Below are 26,912 nucleotides of genomic sequence, written 5' to 3' on the forward strand. Positions count from 1 at the left end.
CGTTGTGCGCTCCCGGGGTAATGTGCGGTGCCTCCGACGGGTCTTCGATGTCCGGGGCCTCCCTCGTCCCCCCCGCGTACCCGTAGGCGATCCGTGCCCACAGCGCTGCAGGGGGTGCTCCTCTGTCAACCAGGTCCAGGCCGCCCGCGGGGTATCGAAGAACAGGGTCTTGTGCTGGAAGACGACCCGGAGGCGGGCGGGAACTGGAGCTGGTATTGGAGTCCCAGGGAGCGCAACTTTTGTTTCACTTCGGTGTAGGAGCGGCGCAGCTCTTGGACTTCGCGGGTGTAGTCCGGGAATATCATGATTTTGTGGTTCTGATAGTGGAGGGTGTCCTTGCAGCGGGCCTCGCGGAGAATGGCGTCCCGGTCGCGGAAGTTCAAGAGCTTAAGGATGAACGGCCGGGGGGGCGCGCCTGGGGGCCAGGGAGCGATGGGCTCTCTCCACCACGAAGGAAGTAGATAGGCTATCCGTCGGCATCGAGGACCGGAACCAGCGCTCCATGAAATCGTCCGCTCGGCCCGACTCGACCCCCTCCGGAAATCCCACTAAGCGCAGGTTGCTGCGCCGAGCACGGTTTTCTGCATCCTCGACCCGGCGGTGTAGTTCCTTAGAGTGGGTGGTCAGCTCCCGAACCTGGTCTTGTAGGTGGCGGATGTCATCCTCAGCAGTGGATATCCGGGACTCAGCTTCTAAAATGCGGGCGGTGGCATTCCGCAGATCCTGCCGGAGAAGAGCAACGTCCACCTTGACCTCTCCCACCATGCCCTCGAGGGAGGCGCGGGAGGAGTTGATGGCCTGCAGGATGGCAGCAAGGTCTGTAGCTGGGGCTGAGGCCAGCTCGGCCGCGGAGCCGGACCCCTTGTCGGAGGTCGTGAATTTGTCCATCCTGGTTTGGGTGGCCCCGGGCGCCGGCTTATTGGCTTTGTCTTTACCCATTTCTGGGGCGGCAGTCCGCGATGCCGGGCAACGGACTGGAGATACACCAGCAGGATGTCGGCGGGTGCTCGGGCTGACGTGGGACCAGCAGGGGGTCAGCGGGGAGAACCCGCGGTCGGAAAGGGCCCGGCACCACCAGCCCCAGCGGTTAATCCTTGATGAGCTCCGCAGCGGGACAGCCGGTGGAATCCCCCACCGCAGTCGCGTCCGTAGGCCTCCTCCAGCAAGGCGAGGTCCAGCAATGCAGTTCACAGTCCCAGGCCAGCGGATCGTCCCTCAAGAGCCCCACAGCCGGTAGTCAACAGGGCCACCACTCCTGCGCACAGCCCCCCCTCTCCAAGGGGACGCCTCGCCAGTGCGATCTCCCCGCCACCCCCAGGGGGGGGGCACAGTGCCGCCTGTCGGATATCTTCGGCTGGAGCCCCAAACGATGAGGGGGGGGAGGGGGGGGGAAAACAGCACCGACACCCCCCGACCGCCGATGTGCGGCCCGAGTCAAGGAGGGCCCCCCCACACCCGGAACCAGCAGCCAGTCTCGGAACGATGGGGTAGGGTCCGCGCCGCAACCAGGTGGAAAAGGGAGAGAGAAAGGGGGGGGGGCAGGGGTCTGGGCTCCCTGGCCGCCGACGCACGGCCCGATGGGGGGTGTCTCCCCTCCGCACCCGACCCCCGCAGCCGCCCCGGTGAAGCGGTCCCACGCCGCCGCACTCACCGCCTAATCCTCCAGCAGACTCCGCATGGGGGGGGCCCGTCGCAGCACTCCAGGGGCTCCGGACCGCAGCAGAGAAGCAGAAGAGAGAGGGGGGGGCAGGGGTCCGGGTCCCCCGGCCGCCGACGCACAGCCCGATGGGGGGGTCTCCCCTCCGCACCCGCCCCCGCAGCCGCCCCGATGAAACGGTCCCACGCCGCCGCACTCACTGCCCAATCTGCCAGCAGAATCTGCTCGGGGGGGGCCTGTCACAGCACTTCAGGGGCTCCGGACTGCAGCAGCAAAGCAGGACAGGGCCCAGCCGGTATCCACAGCACCCGCGGCAGCCTCGTGGCCGCCGCGTCCTCGTCTCCGGCCGGGTCAGGCCTGCGCCCCTCGTGGGCGCCGCGGACTAAATTTGCTGCCTGCCCGGGCCGCGGCTCCGCATCCGCCACCGTCCGCCTCCGGCTGGGCTTCGCGCCGTCTAGGGAGGCCCCCGGTGATCACAGCGCCCCAGGAGCAGGCGTGGGGCAGCAGGGCAGCTTCACACACACACCCCAGCGCCCAGAGCGGGCCGGCCAGGGCAGTCCAGGGGGGAGTCCAACGGATTTGCGGGGACCGGCGTCGGGCGCCTCACGGAAAGGCGTCCATGCCGGCAGGCGCCACCTAGCGCTCCGCCATTTTTTTCAGATTTTAAATATATAGAAATTGGTATCTGCAATAAATCCTGAGGAAGGTGTTGGCTGTGTATTAGGGCCTACCGAAACGCGTCGATGCTTCAATGAGAGGAAATCATACAAAATCTGTGATGACAATGGTTTTGTGACTTGTATATTATGATTGTGTTTCACTGTGGTCACAACCGATGAATCTTTCATTTGGCGATTTCCTTGCTTGAATAGGATTAATTTGTCCTTTCTTTCTTTCCCAATTTGTAAATGCACTGTTTTGTATGAATATTGATGTATATTTTTTACATTATCTGTTTATGAATCATGAAAAGAAGTTTTAATTTATTTTTATTTCTATGTGTATGAAATCTGTCCGTTTTTTTTTTTTTATATCTTTGTAATATTTTACATATTTTGTGACATATGTGATTATTTTGAATAAATTTGTGGATAACTATTTTACATTATCTTTTTGATTGCATTCTTGATGTCAATTCTCATCTGGTTAATGTGAGACTTGTGGGGTCGATTGGTTGCTGAAACATATAGATCCAAGGGAGGTCTGTTTTTTTGACTAAAGACATTACAAGGTGGGCCTTTAGTTCCGTTTTGGGAAGCACAGTCCTGCCTGCTGCAAACATGAGAAGTTGAGAAATCTCCCCCAGACAGAATTGAATATTGCTGCATTCCTGTAAAATGGGTTGTACAAGCACTGGGTCAGGGGGAGCCAGGCTGATCCTGTGTATTTCAAAGAGCTCTTTGATTCAGTGACAGATCACAAGGAAATAGCTTGAACACCTCTCTGGAAGAAGGACACAGTGTTGATAAGAGAATCATAAAGGGTAGAGATGAGGGCCCAGGAGTAACCTTTGATGCACATATCACTGTGGCTGACATCCAGTTGTGAACTCTGGTCACTCCTATGAATCTTGTTATGGGTTAATCAGCTTCAGAGTTCTGCCTGCTGTGACAGACATCCTTCAGGAGGAAGAAGAAAGGGGAGAAATGTACATTTCAAAGAAGCAGAACGCCAACATAGAACTTTCAAAGGTCCAGACCCTAAATTACATTTTCTGTCTGTAAAAGAACTAGAAGTAGGGGAGTCTGAGACCCCAAACTTGGTCATCTGCAGAGCAGTCAGCTGGACTGCATAAGGAGTGGAAGCATTGCAAGACTTATGCCTGTGACCAGGACTAGGGGCCTAGCCTGCTAGTCTCTCTGCTGGGTGAGGGTAAATCACCCAGGGGAATCAAGATTACCTACCCTGGAGTCTGTAGCACCAATAACTGCCTGCTCGCTATGACCGATGTGCCCTGTGAGGGAGAGCAGCATGTTGTAGGGAGCGAGATCCAGTGAGGAGCCTAGACATGTGGGGCTCCTGAACAAGGTGTGAGGAGCTGTGCCATGCCGATTGGGCAGTTACCCATGTGCCACGTTGTGTAGTTTGGTGACCCTGTATGCCAGTAGGGGCCGCCGTGCACCAAGGACTGTGCTGCATCGATTGGGCCGTTGCCGGTGTGCAGCTTTGTGGAAGTTGACGACCCTGTATGCCAGGAGGGGTTGCCTTGTGTCAAGAAACTATGTTGCATTGATTGAGCCATCACCTGTGTGTAGGAAGTTGCTGTGACCCCATATGCCAGGAGGCGCCACAGACGAGAGAACCCGAGGACAGCATGACGGGGCAGCGAGGTTCTTTAGGCCGACCCCATATGCCAGGAGGGGCTGCTCTAAGCACTGAGGCCAGAGAGCCAAGTTGTGGCCTATGACCAGAAACTGTTGCTACAACCAGGGTGAGGGAGGCTTTGTATCGGAGAAGGCTCGAGGACAGAAGAGACTCTGTTGGAGCTCCGCCAGAGCAAGGAGACTGTCACTTTCTCTGAGGAAGAAAGAAAGAAAGACTTGCTGCTTATGGCTGGAGCTGGAGCAACTCCGAGAGAGCCAGCACCTGTCAGGAGGAGCTGCGCGTTTGAAGGCGTGCAGTCTTACTTTGCAGATCTGGGCCAGGACCGTACTGCACCACTGCCATGGTTCATTCTGCCGTAATCAGTAATCAGAGAAGTGGGCCTACCAGGCGGCGGGGGATATACCGCCTTTAATTTTTACAACCCTTCTTGACTACACCTTATTGACTGAGTCCAAGACCGGGAAACCCCATGAACAGGACCTAGTAGTTTACATTCCCTAGATGTTGCAGCATGTGAGTGGGGAATAACAGCCCACCCATTGCATGGTAATGTGGTAGCCAGGGGGATAGCCTGACAACTAGTAGGGTGCCTACTTCAAGGGGGACTGCATTATTGCTTATTGAATGTTGTTTGCCTTTGCACTTGTAGAATTAGAATTAAAATACTTCTTTTATACAAAATAAGCATTTGACTGAACATTGATTTATTTGTGTGCCGCGTGCACGTTAAGTTTGTAGTCGTGTCTACTGATCTGTATCTACACTTTCCTCAGAGGGAGCCTTGACTGCTTGTGCTATGCTACTAACTGAGAGTCGGGAGCAGAAGGAGGTGCTTGACCCAGTTGAGCAGGATCCATAGTAGACTGGGCCCCGGGACATCAGGAATAAAAGGCCACAACCACCTCGGTTAGGCACAGTAACCCCTGCTTGTCCCATTGCCCTCCGAATGAGTTTCTGACAGTGAGCTTATGCGCTAACCAGGTGAGAAATTTTAGAGACAGTTTCAGTTTTCATCTATCAAAATGAATGCATTAACAACATACAAATTGCATGTTTACCTACTGAGGCCAACACAGATGGAACTCCCTGAAGAAAATAAACTATACATGACCACAGCAGAAAAAGCTGTGTGTTTGGCCAACTCGACACCCAGAATGTTAGATAATACATGTCTGAATAGCTTAATGTTCTGAGCACTCGCACATGGATCCAGCGCGAAATCGAGTGAGCAAATTTACAACTATCCTCCCTACGTCGCAGACCCGACGTCACACTAACTCATTCACACACACGTTCATTGGTGGGGCCCATAACACCAACAGCCGCACGTCTCCACTCACGAGTGTGCACACAGGAGGGATGATAGAATCAAGCGCTGGACATGTGGGGGAGTACCTTATTACCTATAGGGAAGAAAAGTTATTTTACAGAATATACATTGGCATCACCACCTATAGAATCCTAGGCATCACCACCTATAGAATCCTAACCTTAAACATCAAGGCACTCCACCACTTGGGCGATGGACCAATTAGTTGGACTGGTTGATGGTAATTTAGAACCAGCTAAAACACATTTAAGACTCCGAATCCTCTACTCTCTTCATTGAAAAACCACAAACTCGTAATTTCTGTTAATCAAATATTTGTTTATCTAAATATTGTTTGCAATTAATATTAGCATTTTGGTCAATCGGCATAAATCGCATGACACTTATATTTACCTATTCTTGCTATCTGGATTTTTCCTAATTCATTTGGCTCTGCATAACCGAATTTAGCTGGTAAATTGTCCAAATAAAGCAGGCCAAAGCTCAAAGTCCGAAAGTTCTTTGCTTAGCATGTTACAGTCCCAAAGATCTCCAAAGGACCAGAAATCGTGCAAGCATCTGTCATAGTCTGTGGGGTCGATAGGGGTGTGGAGTCATCGAGAACCGCAGGATGCCTAGAATGCCCCTCCCTATTCTACTACCCTTTTTATAATGAAATTCGGGATAACATGAAACATTCTTAGGCTAAGAAGGCAGACAATTGGCTGATTGCTTTACATCACTTGAGGTCCTCATGGATTTTGCTGGTTCACTTCCTCTGTCCATGTTGCCCTTATGCAACATTGTAGAAGTTTTGCTTGTATGTCCCAAATTGTTCATTTAGACCAGATTTTACTGACTGAAGTTTGGCAGTCCTCCATGTTCCTATCCTTGACCAGGAACACTGTGCCTTGGGGTTGCCTGGAGGTCTACGGAGCCATCCGAGTCTGCGCAGTAGGCATCACGCTCATAAGACGGTGGCCACTTCTGAACTCCATTTTGGACGCCATGATTTGGTAGGTCCAAATGCCAACTTAAGCGAAACAAACACAAAAGAGTAATTCATACAATGAAATTAAGATTCTAATGTTAAACCCTCACTAATCCCTTTATGTTTTAGTATTTTCCTAGCTTTTAGCGACATTTAAAGCAATAAAACTCACCCTTACGGTCCAAAACGGGAACGCAAACATCACAAAAGCAACATAAATCATGCGATATCCTATTACCACATGTACTACTATTAATATGCGTACATAATTTTGTTATTAGAGTTATTCTGCCATGCAAATAGCAATAAGTCCCACGTGTAATTGGTGTCTAATAAAGATGCAAATAGTTGATTAATATAACACAGCAAACAGTTAGTCAAATTATAATATAAGTAGGTTATATAATTAGTATTGTCATGCAAAATAGAGGAGGTATGCACAATTTTGCTTTACCTGCTCCATCAAAAATAAACTATACATGACCACAGTAGAAAAGCTGTGTGTTTGGCCAATTCGACACCCAGAATGTTAGATAATACATGTCTGAATAGCTTAATGTTCTGAGCACTCGCACACGGACCAAGAGGTAGCAGGTTTGATGCCTGGCAAAATAAATCTTTGATCGTTTCTAAATCAATGAAATGTGCACCATTGAATTTCATTATAATATCTGTTTTTTAAGTACCAATAAAATATATATATCTTTTTCTTTTTTCTATTTATTATATATATTAAAACCTCTGTTATGGCCTCTACATTGATCTTCTGCAGTATCTGATACAGGAAAGCGATCTGAAATATTTTGCAGACATTAGAATGAATTACACATTCCTGTCCTACATGCCCCAATTCACTTGCTCCAGAAACACAGATTTCTTCACCAATACTAAATTACTTCCAAAGGTGGGGAGTTTTTAGAGAGGTCACTTTTGGGGTATGTTACTGCTTCTCTGGGAGCTGTTCAGCAAGTCTGCAGAATTATTTCTGCTATACAGTTGACCAAACGGCTTTGCTATTACCTATGCAGTGAAAAAGTGGTCGGAGTTGTTTCTCTCCCTTGACAAAGACTTGAGTTTGGCACACCTGAAATTCAGCTACTTCAAGATGCTGCACCATTAGTGTTGGTCTTTAGTCCATTTGTGTTTGGCTGGTCTCAGCCCCATCTTCCTCATCTGGAGATGCTGTTAAGTTGACCTTGATATAATGTGGATCCTCTGGTCCTATAACCTCCTGACATACTAGTGAGAACAAATCTGGTCGGCCATGCGCACCTCTTGAAGAAATGACTTTTCCCGGTCTTCTTAGCTTGTTCTCCTTCACGACAACTTATGTATCCGGGATAAAACATCCCTGGTGAAGGTGGTTTGGTACAGCTTTGGTGGTTGCTGACATATGCACATTGAGGAAATGGAAACGCAGCATTTTACTGAGGTTTTTGCTATCTATGATACCATGAGGAAACCTCTATAAATGAACACTTGTAAACGTTGTTTTAAATTTGTTCACTGATGCTGTCTCTCCAGGTGTCGGTAATGCGCTTTAATTAATGTATCATGAAACAACTTAAGTGTATACAAAGTCTGTACATTTATATAATTTTCATAAAAATCAGGAATAATTAAGAAAATCCTGATACATCTGAATACCCACCCCTCTGAGAAGGTGCCTCTGCAGAACTCTTGGGTTCATGACTGCATCTCAACTTCCAGGGTTTGGGCAGTGCTTGGTGCTCCATTCAAACAGTATATGAAAAAAAGCTATACCTTGCTGCCACTCCCCAGTGTCGATATCTACATAAGTCCCAACAGACAAAGCCTACTCCTCCTTTGTTTAAAAAAAGGCAACATCGCCCCAATGATGGTGAAAGTATTTGACCAGAATCTTGATGTCAGATGTAGCCGTCTTTTTATTTAACTGATTATCATTAATGTTACTACTACTGGACGTTCACAACTGTATTGGTTTCTCTCCGTCTTTTGCTTTCTTTAGTTGATTCCTCCCAAAGTCCTCTTTTGGAGTGAAGTGGGTTTGATGGAGTGACAGGTCATTTTAACCATAGTACATCAATTCTCCACACAGGGCAATGAGTTTGTACATTGTTTATTTAGGATTTTTATTATGCTGATAGTCTCTGCTATTTCACATATTCCTAGAATGTACACATTAGAGCACACTGAGGTCACTGAAGCAATGAAAATCATTAGACTGTTGACTTTAAACAAATATTGTAAATTCCGTAGTAGTTGACAAATATTTCTTTAAGACGTTAAATATTAAAGGTGCTCATTATTAAATATTACCAACACAATATATGGACCTTCAGAGCTAGTCAGTGCTGCCAGCATATCACAAACTATACAAATGCATATCTGGTGCTCGCATATACTCATCCATCACACATTAAAGCGCCACATCCAATAACATATATTTACCTCTGTGGTCATCACGCATCACATGGAAACAAGGTCCCTGATAGGCTCAAAGAAAGACAACACACTTCCAACAATCTCCTCTCGCCCGCACCTCACATGGTGTAGTTGGATAAGCTATAGGCACCTCACATAGAGGTAGTAAGCGCTTCCAAGTAAACAATATTGTTCCTTTTTACTGATTTACTTCTTCAGATTGTATGCTATCTCTACAATCCACCTCCCAATATATTCTTAAAACCCTACATGAAAAATTCTCCTTGACTTCAACCTATTGATTGATTTCCAATACTTTTTTACTATTCAAGGACCTCTCTTATCTTCCATCCTCTTCGCGCCTCCTCTCTGAGTGTAGCCTACGTAAAGTCATATGTATGTTTGTCTTATTCTCGGTTATAGTATTTCTGCAAATTGCTGAGGTTGTCATTTTTACATATTGCAACTTCTTCGGATTTGAAACCGTATATCGGCAACTTAGCCATACTTAATCTCCTTTAGCCTACCTAAATGACCCCCTCAATTTATTTGCATACCTCACCACCCTCTCGCTCTTGTGAGCACAGCCAACTCCTGTTAATTTAATTTACCCCAAAAAACTGGTGTTTATTTATTTCAAGATTTTTATATAGTGCGAACATGACCCGTCCGGTATCAGAGCTTTAGACAAATAGCAATCGAGTCATACATAACGGGAAAGGTGAAAAGCAAGTGACAATCAGAGAGAAATAAGCATGGAGCTACACTTAAACTGTACATCACTGAGCATAGCAGTTCTGTGATCCACTTGGATCTAGAGTATGCTGGAAACACTGAGAAGATTTTAGACTCCTAGAGAAGGAATCTAGCATCAGAAACATTTTTACATATTTTTTGAAGGAGGCAGTCGATGGGTTTGTCCTGGTTTCAGATGGTAGTGCATTCCAAATTCTTACTTCAAACTGGAGCCATTTTAGATGTTTTATTTCTGGAGTAAAGTGGTCGAATCTCCTGTAACCTGTTATGAATCTGGCAGCTGAGTTCATTGTGACTTTTAGTGGGCCATCTTTACTTTGGGTAGGCTAGCTAGAGTAGCACTCCCGTAATCTAATCGGGCGATAACTAGAGATTGTACTGCTAACTGAAAATCCACAGGGGGCAGAAAGGGTTTGATTTTTCTTAGAATGTTAATTTGGTAATTGACTCACCTGATGGTTGCACTTATGATATTGCATATTCAGATGTTTGTCCAGCGTTATGCCTAGAGATCGAGTAGAGGTAATAATGTGGGGAGAGCAGTTGAGAGCTGCAAGTTGTTTGAGCCATTCTTCTATGGGGGCAAAGAGATTGGAGGGGGGAGGAATTCCATTTTGAAGGTGTTGAGCATGAGGTGATTACGGGTCAGTCATTATTGGATTTTCAGAAAAGTGCAGTTGAGCAGTTTGATCTCTTCAGGCAAGGAGATTTTCAAGTACAATTGTGCATCATCAGCGTACATGTGGTATTGAATGTTTCAGAGATTCAAAATGTCTGTAAGAGGTTCCATGAACAAGTTGAATAGCGAAGGTGAGAACATGGAGACTTGAGGTACTCCAATTGTTACCAGGGTAATGTCAGAGAGGGGTCGATTTTGATTCTCTGAGTTCTATTATGAAGAACGAACCAAACCAGTTTAAACTTTCTCTTCCTTGCGAGCACAAGACTAATACCAGTCAGCTCGTATTCCAATAAGAATTCATGGGGGTCCACAAATTCCAGTAATGATTTAATCGGGGTCAGCAGAGTTGAAAGGTAAAGAGCCATCGCTCTATTGTTTTATTTTTTTAAATCATATTACCACCCTTGACAGCAATGCAGTGCCACTTTATTTCACATTCTAAATGTTTTAATTTAAACCTGCGTTTTATTATTGTAGATCCACTTGCAGACTGTTTTCTACAGAGTTTTGTTAAGAGCTAGTGTCACCATTCAGTCACTTTTGAGTGCTGCAGTGACCATAATACAATACTTGTTGAAAACTTTACCACTTTAAAACTTTTATTCTGTTTATAATTGCACAGAAATTGACTGAATTTGTATTGAAATTGAATTGTACTCACCGCATTGGCACGATTGGGAGGGCACGAAACCGCTGTGAAGCTCCAGCGCAAACCAGAAGTCACCGGAGGAGGAGCAACAGTCTAGTAGCTCAGACATGGGAGAGTACAAAAGCGGGACCGCGGCAGCGCCGAAGGCGCGCAAAGGCATGCCCGTCTGCACCAGTCTACGCCCGAACGGGACCAAAGGCCAGGAACCCTGATCCTGCAATGCCAAACCTAAACGCACAGCACAATTATTCTAGAGAAATTCTTTTAAAATTGGCTAAATCACAGCAACCCCTTGAACTCTGTGCTAAATCATCTCCTAGAGATCTGGAAGGTCCATTCTCATGCCGCCATTGTAAATGGGGCTGCCAAATAACTCGCGTACAATACATGAGGAAAACTACCAATTTAGACAGCTTCCATATGACTTGCATTTATTTCAACTCCAGATCAATGCCTAAACACTGCCTTAAGATCTGGGACGTCCTAGCAGACTTAAAACCTGACCTAGCATTCGTTACTGAAATGGCTAGATGTCAATAACGCTGCTCTACCGGTGGGATACAAGTCATTAAAACTGGACAGAAAGGGGAGGAAGGGCGGGGGCATAGCTGTCCTACTAAGAGTGCTTTACTTGCATCCCCGAGGCAGTGGCCCAGCTAGGCGAACATGAGATTTTAGCTTTTTTAGTGTCAAATGGTGAACCCCAACTACTCGGGGGGGGGGGGGGTGGGGGGGCTGCAGTAATTTACAATCCTCCCCGCTACCAGCCATATTTTAGTGTGAAATTGCTGTCTCAACTCTTCCCTCTCTGCTTAAAACAAAAACATTTTCTAGTCATTGGTGATTTCAACATCCACTTTGAATGAATCCAGGGGCCAAACACTTGGAAAATTTCTTGCTGATACTGCAATTAAATCAGTGGATCAGAGGGTCAACTCACACGACCGGACACACATTAGATCTACTGTTCTCCAACATGGAGACCACTAATATTTCCGAGATTATACCTCTGTCCTGGACCAACCACTCTTTAATTTTCTTCTCTTTTAACCTGCCAATTAAACCCCCCCATGCTACCACATGGCTAACAACGGGAAAAATAACTTGGAACCGCATTAACCCTAACTTGTTTGCTTCCCACTTTTCAACTTATGACACCAGCACCACCAAAACACTTTCTGCCCAGGCAGAGGCACAACGCCTGCATAAAGAGATTGCGAATGCGCTGGATCAGTGCGTCCCTAAACTAAATAGCAAATCTATCCAAAGATAGTAATGATTAACAGATTTACAAAGGCAAGCTGAAAAGCTATCATAACGCCTTGAAAAATGCAAAAAAAAAACTACTACGCAAAATGAATAGAAAACAACGGTAAATTGTCTAATGAACTATATAAAATCGTAAGAGATCTCTGTAAACCAACTAGTATGTCCCAGACCATGGCTCCTACAACTGATAATTGTGAGCTAATCAACAACTTTTTCACTGATAAAGTGGCCAAAATGTACGCCTCCTTTAACAACCAGTCTGTGGTTGACAATACGGATTGGGAAACACTAGCACCACATCCTCTGGCACATGCCTATCTAGGCAACTTGGCCCCTCCCTTGGAAGAACAGGTTGCAAAAGCCATGATAGAGGTTAAAGCAAGATCCCCACTTTACCACTGCCCTCACTTTATCTTCTCACGATGTGTATCAGTTTTATGCCCACATGTCACCCAAATCTTCAAGAAATCCCTGGAGTCAGCGTCATTACCAGTCATATGGAAGGAAACTGTGATTTTTTTCCACTGCTAAAAAAACCAGGATTGGAAATCTACGATCCAGCAAATTACTGACCAATCTCGCAACTACCATACTTATTTAAAGTATTGGAGAGATTAGTCAATAAACAACTGGTCAATGTTTTAGAAACCAATGACCTCTTAGATCCTTCTCAGACAGGATTTAGAGCCGCCAACAATACAGAAGCCACATTACTTGCAGTGTCAGACAACATTAGATCCTTGGTGGACCAAGGTAGGGCTGTGGCACTGATCCTTCTAGATCTGACTGCGGCTTTTGATACTGTATCCCATCATAACCTACTAGGTATCCTCCATGAAAAAGGAATACATTCTAAAGCTCTTCAGTGGTTCTTCTCCTTCCTACAAAATAGAACACAAAAAATTCAAATGGGCCTCTACTCATCAAGTCCAAAAACTATCACACACGGTGTCCCGCAGGGAGCCTCTTTGAGCCCCAGTCTTTTTAATGCCTATGTCTCCTCCTTAGCAGCGATTAGCAGGAAATGGGATTTCGATATCTGCTCTTACGCTGATGACACACAACTACTAATCTCCCTGGATGACAAGCATGTGGACACCAAAAGTAACTTAATTGTCTCACTGAAATAGCAACTTGGATGATGGAACACTGTCTAATGTTAAATGCCGGAAAATTGGAGATTCTACTTTTCGGTGGACATCACCTAATCTGGGACAGTACCTGGTGGCCCCAGGCGCTGGGAGCCACCCCCGAACCCAAGCGAGTTGCTAAAATATCCGGGCATCCTTTTTGATAACGCACTGTCCTTGCAAGATCAAGTTCGGACACTGTGTGGAAAAAGCTTTGCTACACTAAATCTACTTTGTAGACTCTTTTCCTGGATCCCCTTAAGCTGCAGGAAATCCAGGCCCTATTTACTAGTAGACTGGATAATGGGAATGCGCTCTATGTGGGCATGCCAGAGTACCTCTTCTCTCGCCTGCTGGTGGTCCAATATGCAGCTGCTAGGCTTGTTTGCAATAAAAGCTAGCATAGCTCCGCTTCTGATAGTCTGAGAGAGCTGCACTGGCTTCCAGTACGTCAAAGGGCCAAGTTCAAGCTCCTTTGCTACGCACACAGAGCGCTACACAAGAGAGCCCCCGAATCTTGCAAGACAAGATAGAATTCTACGCTCCCCCACAAAACTTGAGGTCTCGCCATCCGGCCCTGGCGAAGATCAAACGGACCGAAAGAGTTAGAACAGGAGACCGATCCTTTTCCAAACTTGCAGCTGTCCAATGGAATGAACTATCACTAGATTTACAGCTAACAGATGAATATCCGCTTCTCAGGAAGAAATTAAAAACCTCCCTGCTTCCTAGACTATAAAGCAACCGATTATCCACTGACGCCTCACCCTGAAACTGATAACATTTCTGTTCCCACTTCAGGATTATGCTCTCCTAGCGCCGTGATGTCCCTTGGGATGAATGTTGCGTTCTACAAACACAAATGCTCCCAAACTTGCTTGCTGTTATGGCAGTCAGTTTTTTAAATCTTTGTTATAAATAAAATTCTCGAACAAGTTCTGGACCTCTTTTCCCAGCAACAGAGGTTTTTATAAACGGGTTATTGTTCTTTGCCTTTGGGTACTAAACCACATACCTTTCTCTGAAATGTTCCTCGGGCATTTAGAATGTATGTCCAGGACCTGTATATTTTCCCGTCCTCCAGCACAGTACCTTGTCTCCTTGCAATCCTGGTTGTTCTTTAAGGCATCTAATGTATAGGGGATATATTTTAACATTGAAGTCTGTCAATTGTTATAGTTTGTTGTTTGAAAGCAGCATTTTAAATTTTCTATCCCACCCCCTTTTCCTATAGCCATTTTCCAATAATTTCGGAGGTATTGTCGTGCTTAATATTGTAATATGTAAATTATGGTTTCATTTGTACTAAATCATCTCCAATATGATTTTGGAATATCGTTGCAATGCTTCTCCTCACAGTTATTTACCTTGCAGTTGCATGTTTCTCCATGTTGCTATTCTGCTTTCTTTTATAATTTTCTGTGATAATTTTAGTTTTTTATTTCACTCTTATTTAGTACCCGAATAAAAGATCATTTTTAAGTGTAGCATTTCAAACCCGTTCATGTTACTTAAGATATTTAAAAAACTGATTGATATACCTGTAGATGAGTCATTTAACTTTTTGGGTTTTGGTCCTAGAAGCAAATGCTGCTTCATATCTTGAAATATGAGATCGCGCTGCAACCATGTTGGATATTTTACCATCTCACCAGTTTTATGGCCCTCTAGCCTCTCAAGTAGTAGATAAAGGTCGGATTTTGGATATTTGTTTTTAAAAACATGGCTTCTGCTAAGATTAATGCCAAGCCAGGATCAATAGCGTTTGCTTCAGTTCTCTAGGTTTCCTTCCACCCTTTCTAAGTGATACCTGCAATATGATTCTGGAAACCTGTGGAATCCTACAAAGTATAAGGATCTTCCCTTCCCTAAGATTATTTCAAGACCTCTCTTTGCCTCCTGGACTGGCAGTATCGCGAGGATCATTATTGGCTGTTCCCTACAAAAGGGAAAATTATGACAGGACCTAGAATCATCATACATGTACCACTTCTCAGAAAGCAGAGCCTGGACACCTCCTATCTCTGCAAATAAAGACCAGTTGCTAAAAGACAATTTATGTTTCAACTAAATGATAAAACCGCTTACCACCAGCTATCTCTAATCATGGAATAAAAGAACCTTTAATAATACTGCCTCAAAGGACCCCGGAGTCGGCAACAGTTGTAATTTGGCACAATCTCAAGGCAAAAGTAGAGAAAAATGAAGCAGCTACTTTTTATTCTTTATATTCTCACTCTTTCCCCATCACCCTATTTTGTGTCTTTAAATTCTTGTAAAACTGGATGCCTGTCGCATGGGGGACACACACTTACTTATTGGGCACAGCCGTGTTAATGAAATTGGATGTTCGTGTTTGGGGACCTCCAAATCACAAACCCCTTTACTTTCATTGCTAAGGGCCAGGTGCATTTATTGAAGGCGTATATGTTGTGTGACACTTACTTTTCAGTTATATACAGAGGGCACTGCTCCATTCGCTCACTGCATTTTTCATTATCATAGCCATCTCTGCTGCTCCCTTTATTTGTCTGCTGGATCTATGTCCTTCCGTCCTCACTATTTCATCACCACATTTTTATACAACATCTTACACTTTTTACTGGAGAATATTTCTGAGTGCTACCTTTGGCAGAAAAGAAAAAAAGCTGAGAAGACAGAGTGATTTAGTCCGGATCACTCAAATTTTCCAAGTGGGTAAGGACAGAATTTAGTAACTTCACAATATGTCATACAGACTCTGTACTTCCTTACACCGAACCTATGTTTAGGGTTGCCAATTGGTTGCGTATACATAGCACACAGGCATGTATGTTGTGTTTGACTTTGGTAAAATTTTATATTCCCACTTGGGAAATGGAGTTTGGGCCTACAGTAAGCATAATGTAGCTTTGGTCATGTCTAGCATAAATGAATGGTGCCATCTAGCTCAGAACTTAGCACCTATCTATCGCAGATGACGCATTACTTTTTCCAAACAGTAAATTCTCTATTACTGCCAAATAGCGTAAGGCCAATATTAAGAACAGATGTCCTCACCATCCTAACAATATTGGGCCAGTTCCATAGACCCCCAAAATTGTGGAAAGTTGAATAAACATGCTAAAACTTCAACCTACCACTGTGCTTATGCGTTTTATCACAGATATATTTATTCAACTTAATAAATGAGACAACGTAGAGTGAAATTGATAGAACGCAATCAATATTTAGCAGTGTCAAGTTTTGAAGAGAAGTCAAAATATACAATGTTTATATACTGAATAACTACAAATGCTAAAGAACAACAAAGAGCAAATCTGTTTTCTTTTCACAATTCGTCTGCAACATAGCTCAAATAATGTATCCTCAACAAACATGCGGTTGTTCATAAGTCCTAATCTGCATTTGGATACATGCCATTTTTTTCTTATTTATCAACTTAATCTTGGTGTAAAATATTTCGCTGTTTAGGTTTTGCTTGACGGTGCAGCTAATTGAGTGATCTATTGTTACCAGCGATTGAAAATATGCAGAGTGGGCTTTTGCTTCACCCGGAATATTACTGACTTATCTCATTGTGTATCACTCCGCCTTTAATGCTTTAGTCAGGATTAAAATGCCAGCCAGACCGACCTGTTGGCGCTGCCAATGCTTTTTACTTTTCTTGAGATAGCTAATGTGCCTTCTTTACCAATATCCTTGTAACCCAAAGTCCAGAGGATTCATCGATCTATGCCCTTGTCACCTTACCTGTTAAAATTGTGAGCTGATAGTTACATTTACCAATAAAGTGCTGAATCAATAAAAGGTTAACTGTATTTAAAAATGATAGAATTTAAAAATGTGTCCTGTTCTGAATTAGTTCAATACTCCACCTCTCCTCATCATTGACATTCCTACCTGCCTTTTCCCTTTATAGCCAAACTCTACTTTCCAGTTTTTCTCACTTCAGAACGTTTTACCTCTACATCAATATTTGCTTTTGCAAGGACTGCCTTGATTTTAAATATAAGTAGGAATGTCAAGATGTCAAAGTGTTCTGCTGATTGGGGAAACTCATAATGTGGGATTACTTTGGGCAAAACCAGAGGTGTTCTATGTACTTGAGATGCCTTCATTACAAGAGACTCCTAAGGGTCCTGGTGTTATGTTAGTCAGCATACTATTGATCCCTAAGTCATTAGTTACAAATATTCAATTAACAATGTTTTAGTATCCATGTGAAAAGGTATACTGCCTTATACGCCTACATTACTTCTAATTGTGTTTTTTTTGCTTTCATTACTTAGGTTTAACCTGCTGCTTCTTGACTTGGAGGAATATTTCTTTGAACAACACATAGCATGGCATGTAGAAAACCCAGACCGCGGTGATCGAAGGTATGGAATAGTAATTTCTTTTTTTACTAATTGAGAAGTTGACATCCTCTGTGGTTTTACTAATGCTTTAATTGGTTTTACCTGGGTTTTGTTGAAATAGTTGGAGTTGTTGAACTCAACATTAATTTCATATGGAATGTGCATTGTGAATAGCTATAAATAGATATATATTATATTCACTGAAAAAACCCAAAAGTTAAAGTAACGTTATAGTTAGGTGAAATGTTCAGTAACAGCGTAATGTTTTAAACTCTAAAAATGACAGTCACCAATTATAGTAATCTTAAGTAACTGTAACGTGTGCCCTACAGTAACTATTACTCGTGCCCCAGCCATGTACAGCTTTCTCATCAATAATTTCATTCCAAATGCTGCAGTGATATCAATGATGTTATAGAAGACATCATGAGTGATGTAATATGTGGGGTAATTAGTGCATAGTGAGGACGCAAGTAATAGTTACCTTGCGGTACGGTTTATAGTTACTTAAGATAACTATAACTGGCGAATATCTGTGGCTTTTAGAATTTAAAACGTTGCGTTGTTACTGAAAATTTTACCTAACTATATTGTTACTTTAACCTTTTTGTTTTTTTCAGTGAATGTCTTGTTTTAAAAAAAAAACTTAAAGTAATGTTTTATTACCATATGTAAAGCGGACCTCCAGGGAAAGGCTTAGTTCTCCCAATGGGCAGGAACAGCTTTGTGCTCCCGCCGTTTGGAGAATATTGCATTTTCCCTGCCCGTATTTGTGGGCAGTGAAATAGATGATGTCCTAGGGGCTGGGGACCCCAGGACTCCGTCACTGAGCCAGCCCTGGAGGATAGGGTCTCTGGGGCCATTGTATGGCTCAGGGAGTGGGGCCTTGTTTTGGGACCCCTGTTTTTCTCGGCTCCGGCTTCACAGTACACCCCAAAACTTTCCATGCAGAAACTAGTCAAAAAGTAACACTTATCTGGAAAGGTTTGTGGAGATTCATAAAACGGCGCCAAAGTTATTAACAACACAAAAAAGACCATTCCTTTGGAAACACCATCCTATCTATAACTACCCATTATGTTTTTTTTTTGTAGCCCATAAAAATGTGCTTCTGGCTATTTGCAGGGGTGAAGCGGATTAAAGGTCTCCGATTACCAGTTTATGTAACTGGCTTTATTACTTTCAAAGATACACTGTAGGGCAAAAGTAGTTGTACTGTCCCATATAATGAAGGCAAACCAATACAGCTTAGCATTGCCCATATCGTATGGCAAAATATTGTTAGCTTAGCATGCTCTGCACCCACATAAAGCTCTGTGTACCTCCCTTCAGTACAGGCATGAATCTTAATGTGGTGATTTAGAAGCAAATAAAACAGTGATGGGTGGAATGTTTGAATTATTCTCACCACTGATAATTACTCGGGCAGCATTCCAGTCCGTTATTATTTGGGTTGCTATCCACCTCCTTATTAAATCCAGCTATATGCAATCATCCTTGGTCCTGCTCCAGTAGGAACAGACAGGCACAAACTGCTAAGCCAGACTCTCTCTAGTCCAGAATACTGGCAAACTCAGACCTGTTTCGCCCTGATTTGGGCTTGTCAGTCAGATACAACTTGGTTCCAGTGGCACAGTGAGCTCAGGACCTGGATCTGGACGTACCCTTCACACTTAGTGTCACACTAAAGTTAATAAAACAGCAGTGGGTCGAATGCTTGAATTAATCACAGCCATTTGGTAATTGCTCAGGCTATATTCCAGAATTAGGATTTGGGCTCAGGGCCCTCATGTTTTTTTTTTGAGCCTTGACTAAACTGCCCTCTCGCCTTCTCCCCCCCCACACACTTTCATTCCCCTTTCCAGCAGTACCACTCCATTATGATCAGTGCTTCTGAGCTCTTCTCATACAGCAAGCAACCGGAACCTCAAGACTTTGGTTGCTTTCAATTTCACAAGCAGTGATGTCAGCGTGCTATGGGTGCTGATGATCACTGCTAACAAAGAAGAGGCTGCGAGTGAGCACCTGAGGGATTCCACCACCTATTTTGTTCCCATTGTCTGCACTGCAGAGGTACTGGTGGACGACATCATGTCACCCGCACTTAGTGGTAAAGGGATTTGAGTGTGGTGGTGAAATTATTAAAAAAAAAAAACACCTTTTTTCATTCTTTCTCATTGTTAATATACTTTTCATCAACAGAGTTGCAAGGTATTTGCAGCATAAATAAAAAAACACTTACTTCACCCTTATCAGTTCTTCTGTTATTGTTTATTGTGAAATATGCACTCTCCGCCACTGCCGTTGTGTTGACTAGTTGTTTTGACTGCAAACATAGATGACTCCAATCACAAAAGAATTGTATCTGTGTGTGCGCATAGACCTGCATATAGCTGAGATGATAATGTTTGTATCTGATACACAAATCCATGATCTGTATGCAATGAACATTTATACTATTTATAGCTTTTTTGGGGATATGTCTACTATAACTAACTCATCGAACACCGAGAAATCAGATGTCAGAAAATCTGCATTGGTATATTTTATTGGAACGTTTTTCTATTACATGGATTATTTTAAATTAATTCTTTCCACCTCCTAACTTCACCTCTAGTTTGTCCATGCAGTTTCCTACATTTCCAGCACCATTTATGGTCTTCCTCTTTTGGTTATAAGTTCATAATTGTAGAAAAGTTTTAAAAAAGGCATTGCAAATGCTTGTAGATAACAGCAAAGATACAATTCCATGGGTATTTGCCTCATTTGCATTGGCCACTGACCTGCCAAAATTTGCTTAAGGGTGTTAGAGTTCCAGAAGCCAGCCTATAGTTATCAATGAATAAAAATACAGGCTGGGGAAAGACAGGTTAATGCTCTCTCCTTCTGATTTTATTTGCAGAGTTGTACTTCCTCACCACTGCCACAGGCATTGCAAAGATTAGCTTCAACAACACACAAACTCCTCTTTTTTAAGCTCAAGTGAGACAAAAGACCATTGATATCCCCCTTTCTGTCCCTTGTAGGTACTTGGGACTGACTTGTAGGTTGAAGCATTTGGGGAAGGTGTAGCACACTGTTTTAAAGAGTTGGAACATGTGGTAACAAAAAAGATGCTTGCTGATAGTCCTTATCAAGACAAGTCAAGAGTGAAACTAAGAGAAATAGATTTTTTTAAATTACTTTCTGTGCAGTAAAACACAGAATAGTATTGTATACACAAAAAGAACTATGAAGGTTCCATTCATGAACCCTAAAACCGTTTACTATCTGTTGTATTCATGACATGTTCTTAATGATGTCACTATTGTTGTATGCCAACGGCTGTATCCTGGCAACTGAGTTCTGCTACGTGACCAGTCTGTTGGGATCACGGAGACAGATCAGCTGCCTTGGATGACAGCTGTTGGGGGTTGTTCCTTATATCTACAATAAACCTGTTTGAATATCTTTGTGAACCTCCTCTTTTTAAAACTATCCCAGTAAACTATCCATCTCTGATCCCTTAATGCTTCTTACCCCCCTCAACGTTACAGCGGTACCCACCCCTAAACATTCAATACTACCCCAAATACTACTCCTCCCTAAACCTAAAAAAACCTTCACTACCCTTATACCCTACAGATCCATGAACACTAAACTCTTTAATACTCCTCAACTCTATCCATTTCTGAACCCTAAAAAAAACACTATCAAAACCCCCATACACAACCCTAAACCCTTAATTGCATTGTAACTTACCCCATTGTAGTGGTAAACGTGTTGTAAATTCGTCGTAGAGGTTATTGTGGACAAATTATAATGGTCACCAACCCTTGCAGTCACTTGGTTTATCATCCCCTTTTTACGTTTCGCCTGACCCAGCGCATGCGCTAGTCTGGCGAGACTTATTGAGAGGGCTCCAAAAAGTGCTACCAGGCCAGCCTAGAGCTACAATGCATGTGCGCGGGTGCGCGCGCCATTTTTACCGCAATTACTTTCACTTTAGCGGCCGCACAGCTGCTTTGATGTTTAATCGCGATCACTTTCACTTTTGCGGCCGCAGGGCCGCTTGGCATAGCCAATAGGTCTCGCTTTTGGGACCTTCTAAGTGTTTAGGTATGCAACTGTTGCATGGCTAAACACTTATAAGGTCCCAAAGGCGAGACCTATTGGCTTTGCCAATGCTTTTTTTTTTTTTACTTTTAGCGAGCTCACGTGCCCAAATCTAGTTGTTAATGTTACCATTGAAAGTTTCAATATTTGAATTTGGAGGCTGCTGCCTTTTAACTAAATGCCGGCTGTATTTTCACAATCGCGGGTTCTCATTATTTTAATTTTGGGGCAGGGTGTCTTTTAACTACACGCCCGCTTACTGCAGCTCTCTCGCTCTTCCCTCCCCTCCCACCGCACGAAGGCTCTTGTAACGTCACCATCTCACCGCCCCACTATTCAGGCACTGGATTTCAATGTGGCAGCTGTGAAGCATGAATCTGAATGCGGAACGGCCGCATATTGCTACACAAGTAGCTAAGCGATAAGGGTATAGACGTGTACTAAGAGTACAAAGTCGGCCGCTCTCGCCGTTACGCCACGTTTCGAAAGAAGGGTTAAAAAATGTGGCAACACTGCACAGCAGATGAGTTCAGATCCCTAATGGAGCTTTGAACTCTTTTGCCTCTGGCAGCCCAAATCCCGCTGTTTTACCTTCCGGTTCACTTAACTCATGAGAGTAAATACTTACGTTCTGGCAGATGCACTGGGCTCGTGATTCTCTCACCTTCGGCTGCTCTTGGGTGAGTCATATGACGGCTTCCAAGGAGGAGACGTACAGGGCAGGCTGGCAGTAAACTGTCCTATCCAGTTGTTCCCGGGGTCAGTGCTGGAAGAGGTGCAGCAGATCATAGCCCAACACTCGCTCTGCTGTAGTAAACATCTTGCGTACTGTAGGGTACGCAAGACTCGCCCCCCCCCCCCACACCCCCCTCACCATGCCCGGGTGCTAACTACTCTGCCCGGGGAACAGTAGCACTCAGTGGTCCACCAGGGACTGGCTTTGCCTCTCTTGTGTTGTGGCTTCCTCAGCGCCTGCAACAACTCTCGCAACCTCTCTGGCCTCAGTCCACAGGGATGCTATCAGGAGCTGAACCAGACAGACCCCTGATCCCTGTTCTACCTGGCATTAGCAAAGTGTGGGGCCAAACACGCACTGCAGTAGTGACAGCCATGACACCAAACACCACACGTGCACATGGGCTAGACTGGCTGGGAGGTGACCGTACCAAGGTCAGGCACAATTTCTTCTCTTTTACTAATACGACATAAAACTGTCAGCCTGATCTTGAAACGGGTCCTAATCTGGCCCAACCGCAGCCTCGTTGACTAGCTGTGGATTAGTTTTAAGTATGTGCCAGTCTTTTTACAGCGGAGAATTCCAGTAAAGCACTAGACCGCGAACAGTCCTGCTGTTGAACGACAGCAGGTTATAATCAGGGCCACTGGAATTATGCTACAGGAGAGGGTCAAATTATGCAGCAGAGGTTCAGCAGCATTTATTGTAGGGCGCCCTTTTTTTACTGTTCACAAGGGCCATCACAACAGACGCTTGTTTTTCACTGCTGCAAAGTGGCTTCAGCCTGGGCCGTCTCTCTCCACAGTTGTGGCCATTGCCAGTGTGTCTTGTTGTTTCAGAAGTCAAAGGGGAGCTGCATCAGATTGCGGGGTGTTGCTCGGTATTGTGCCAGCATAGCTAGAAAAGGCTGCCCTCCTTTCACAGAGTAGAATGTTTAATGGCTTCCCTCCCATAGAATCCTTTTCCCTCCTTTGCTTGTGTATGTTGTCTTTAATTCGTGGGTCGGGTGTAAAAGATAAATCAAGTAACTGGATTTTCCAAATGACCTGTCCCTGATGGGAATGTAACACTCTGACAAGTTCCTTTCTGGAGCCCACCAACGGCCAGCCCTCCCTTACCTAATCTGTGTTATTTATACTACTGTTTACACTGGGCCTAACAACCTCTGCAAACAGCCCATAATGCCTTTCACTGATGGTAATGCTTATTGGTAAGCAGGGCCCTAATGGCTGGCAAAGCGCCTTCTGTTTATTTCTGTAGCTCTGCTTTGAATTAGGTGGAGTGGGATTTACAGAGCATGCTTCGTGTTTGTAGATTAGTTACAGAACTGCAGTCCACGTGCTTGGTACACAACAGTAAATAATGCTGATAAGACACGACAAGATTTTCTAACTAAAACTAGTCTAAATCCCCTAAATACACGTTACAAAAGGTACACAGGCGTGTGCAAACTCTCTCTCTCTCTTTTTCTTTCTCTTTCTCTTTTTCTCTTTCTCTTTCTCTCTCTTTCTCTCTCTCTCTCTTTCTCAATCTCTCTTTCTCTCTCTTTCTCTCTCTTTCTCTCTCTTACTCTCTCTTACTCTCTCTCTCTCTCTCTCTCTCTCTCTTTCTCTCTCTTTCTCTCTTTCTCTCTCTTTCTCTCTCTTTCTCTCTCTTTCTCTCTCTTTCTCTCTCTTTCTCTCTCTCTCTCCTCTCTCTCTCTCTCTCTCTCTCTCTCTCTCTCTCTCTCTCTCTCTCTCTCTCTCTCTCTCTCTCTTCTCTCTCTCTTTCTCTCTCTTTCTCTCTCTCTCTCTCTTCTCTCTCTCTCTCTCTCTCTCTCTCTCTCTCTCTCTCTCTCTCTCTCTCTCTCGCACACACACTCTAACTAGCTCACATTGTGCATAGTTGCAAACATATTTGTAACCATTCCAAATGACAGCTATGTATTTTAGTGCTTGCCGTTTTTGGAAGAAACCTGAGTTTTTTGCATATAGCACTTCAACCCCAGATGGTGGGTGTTTCCCGCCTATGCGGACTGTTTGTCAAGAGTAGGTAAGAAAGACGGAATATGTAATGTTATTTGTTTCACATCTGTATGCAGCACGTCGAGCAACTTGAGGTGTGCATGACCATCGCTCCTCGCCAATTGAGTGTTGAGTGTTGAGTGTTGCGCGAGGTGGTTCCATGTAGAATTGGACACAGTTGGTGTTAGTCTTCTGTTTATGCGTTTTATATATGAAGGGTACAAGGATGAGAGGGGAGATGGAAGCAGCCTTTTGAGGGAGGCTTTAGTGAATTATTAATTTTAAGAGGGGGGTGGAACTTGGCAGGCCAGACTCTTTAATTCCCTCTGAGGAAAAAGTTGTTTTGTAAGTTGTGTGTTTTACTATACATCCTCCAATCAATCAATCAATGTACTTGTAAAGCACAATACTTACCCGTGAGGGTCTCAAGGCGCTGAGGGGTGGGGGGTGCCGCTACTGCTCGAAGAGCCAGGTCTTGAGGAGTCTTCTGAAGGCGAGTAGGTCTTGGGTCTGTCGTAGGTGGGTTGGGAGGGTGTTCCAGGTTTTGGCGGCGAGGTAAGAGAAGGTCGTACGTTGGATGCGGGGGACATCTGCGAGGGCGAGGCTGGTGGAGCGGAGCTGGCGGGTTTGGGGGTGTAGAAGCAGAGTCTGCTGTTCAGATAGGCTGGTCCGGCGTTGTGGTGTGCTTTGTGTGCGTGGGTGAGGAGCTTGAAGGTGATCCTCTTGTTGATGGGGAGCCAGTGCAGGTCTCTCAGGAGGGGGGTGATGTGGCTGCGGCGGGGGGCGTTGACGATCCTTGACAGTATTCAGGTACTAACTTGCTCTATGTACATGATTCCCCCAGAATAATAGCTACTTTCTTTTATCCCACGTATGAGTAGAGTTCCATCTAAAAGCTGGACATAAGAAAGGTTTAGTTCCCCCACACAAGCCAGTGGCTGGTTTTTGCTACTCCACTCAGAGCTTGTGCCAATTCTAGGGCGAGATACATATAGCTTTCATCTCACGATGTTTTGGTGGCCATGGTGCATTACTCTAGGGTAACCCAACACAAATAGGTGTAGTGTATCCCTTTTCTAAAGGGCAGAGAAATGTAGGTCTCTTATGATTTCCTCCAATGAGAAGGGAAACCAGCATTGGCCTAGCCAATAGGTGTCCCCTTTGGGACCTTATAAGTGTTTAGCCATGCAACAGTTGATGTTGTTGCACCAAGGATATTGTGCTGCATAACTAAATACTTATGAGGTCCCAAAAGCGAGACCTATTGGCTATGCCAATGCTTGTTCAGATAGGGTCTCCTGTGTCTTTACCAACTGGCAGTTTGTCTCCTTTGTCGAAATTCATTTGCACTACAATCTCAATATTATGGGATGAAATGACCTGGGTACCTGCTGTGAAAGTTGGCATGTTGTCCTTTTTACGCGAGGCTAGGCTAGGCTAGTCTTTTTTCACAGAGCCTATTTTGTAGACGGTGGAAGAAAATAAAATAAAAGGAGACAAGCTTGTTGTGAGGGTAGGTGTTTGATGTGGATTTTGGCATTTGGTGAGCGTGAATATGTATATAAAGAGAATGACGTCTCTGATACAGGAGCATTGATAAGGTGTTTCTGTTCCAAAGGGTGATCTGCTAAATATTCCATTGGATAATACGCTGAAACAGATACATTATGGAATTCATTTAACTGTGACGGTCAATCCTGTATATCTACTTGTTGTAGAAAAAGATATGTTTCACAGATTTCCTGAACTGTCTCTCTGACTTAACTTTTCCTCTGATATTACCTTTTGTTTTGCTACCCGATGTTGGCTAAAACCCAATAATATATACATCTAAATTCCTGCATCTGCCCTTTCCAATTTTGTTTGTCACCTCTTAGAATATACTTGGGTGACTGGCTCTCTCAAAAGCAAAACATTTTCATGATCTTCATCCTGATTAGAGAGCCAAAATAGGATAACATTGGACTGACTTTCTGTTTTGTACATTCTCTGCTTACTTTACTTGCTTGATACACCGTTATGAGCTCTCGGCTACCGCTGTCTTGCTGAAACCTCCCAGTTTCTAATGAAAATAATGCACTCGGAAGAAGGCCCTCATGCATGTGATTGAATCATCATAAGCTTGGTTAAGCAGATCTCGAAGGAACAAGAAACCATCTATCAGTACAGTGTCAGAGGTCTTCCACCCACAGGGAGACTATTTCTTCTTACCCTCCACTGGAGTTCTGTAGATGTCCACACCCTTGATGCTGATTTCTCTGCAAGTCTTCCACAAGGGTACATGCCCTTTAAAAGCAAGCACTCAAAACAATTATGTTTGCTCAAAACCCCATTATTGGTTTGTCTGGAGTGAGATTGTTTACACTGTCACAGCCTTATGATCTACCAACAGGCCATCATGTGCACTCTCTGAAGGTGGTACATTACCAGCAGAAAAATCACCAAACATGACCGGTCAAAAACATGGGCACCACCTGCCTCATTGTGTGGGCTTTTTATTGCATTTTGTCAGGTGACCTGAGTCACTAAATATATTAATAAACGTATTGCCAGTGAGGCATAAA

General features: G+C 44.3%; 1 protein-coding gene across 1 annotated transcript in view; it reads left to right on the plus strand.

Annotated features, from left to right (window-relative positions):
- NSMAF (neutral sphingomyelinase activation associated factor) overlaps window positions 1–26,912 on the plus strand; it is a 624,890-nt gene that overhangs the window by 57,640 nt on the left and 540,338 nt on the right. The window contains exon 2 of the mRNA XM_085605566.1: window positions 17,446–17,535. Within this exon, the coding sequence (XP_085461692.1) occupies window positions 17,446–17,535 (90 nt within the window). The remainder of the gene's footprint in view (window positions 1–17,445; window positions 17,536–26,912) is intronic.

The sequence above is a fragment of the Triturus cristatus genome, chromosome 5_1, assembly GCF_964204655.1.
Source record: "Triturus cristatus chromosome 5_1, aTriCri1.1, whole genome shotgun sequence".
NCBI lineage: Eukaryota > Metazoa > Chordata > Amphibia > Caudata > Salamandridae > Triturus > Triturus cristatus.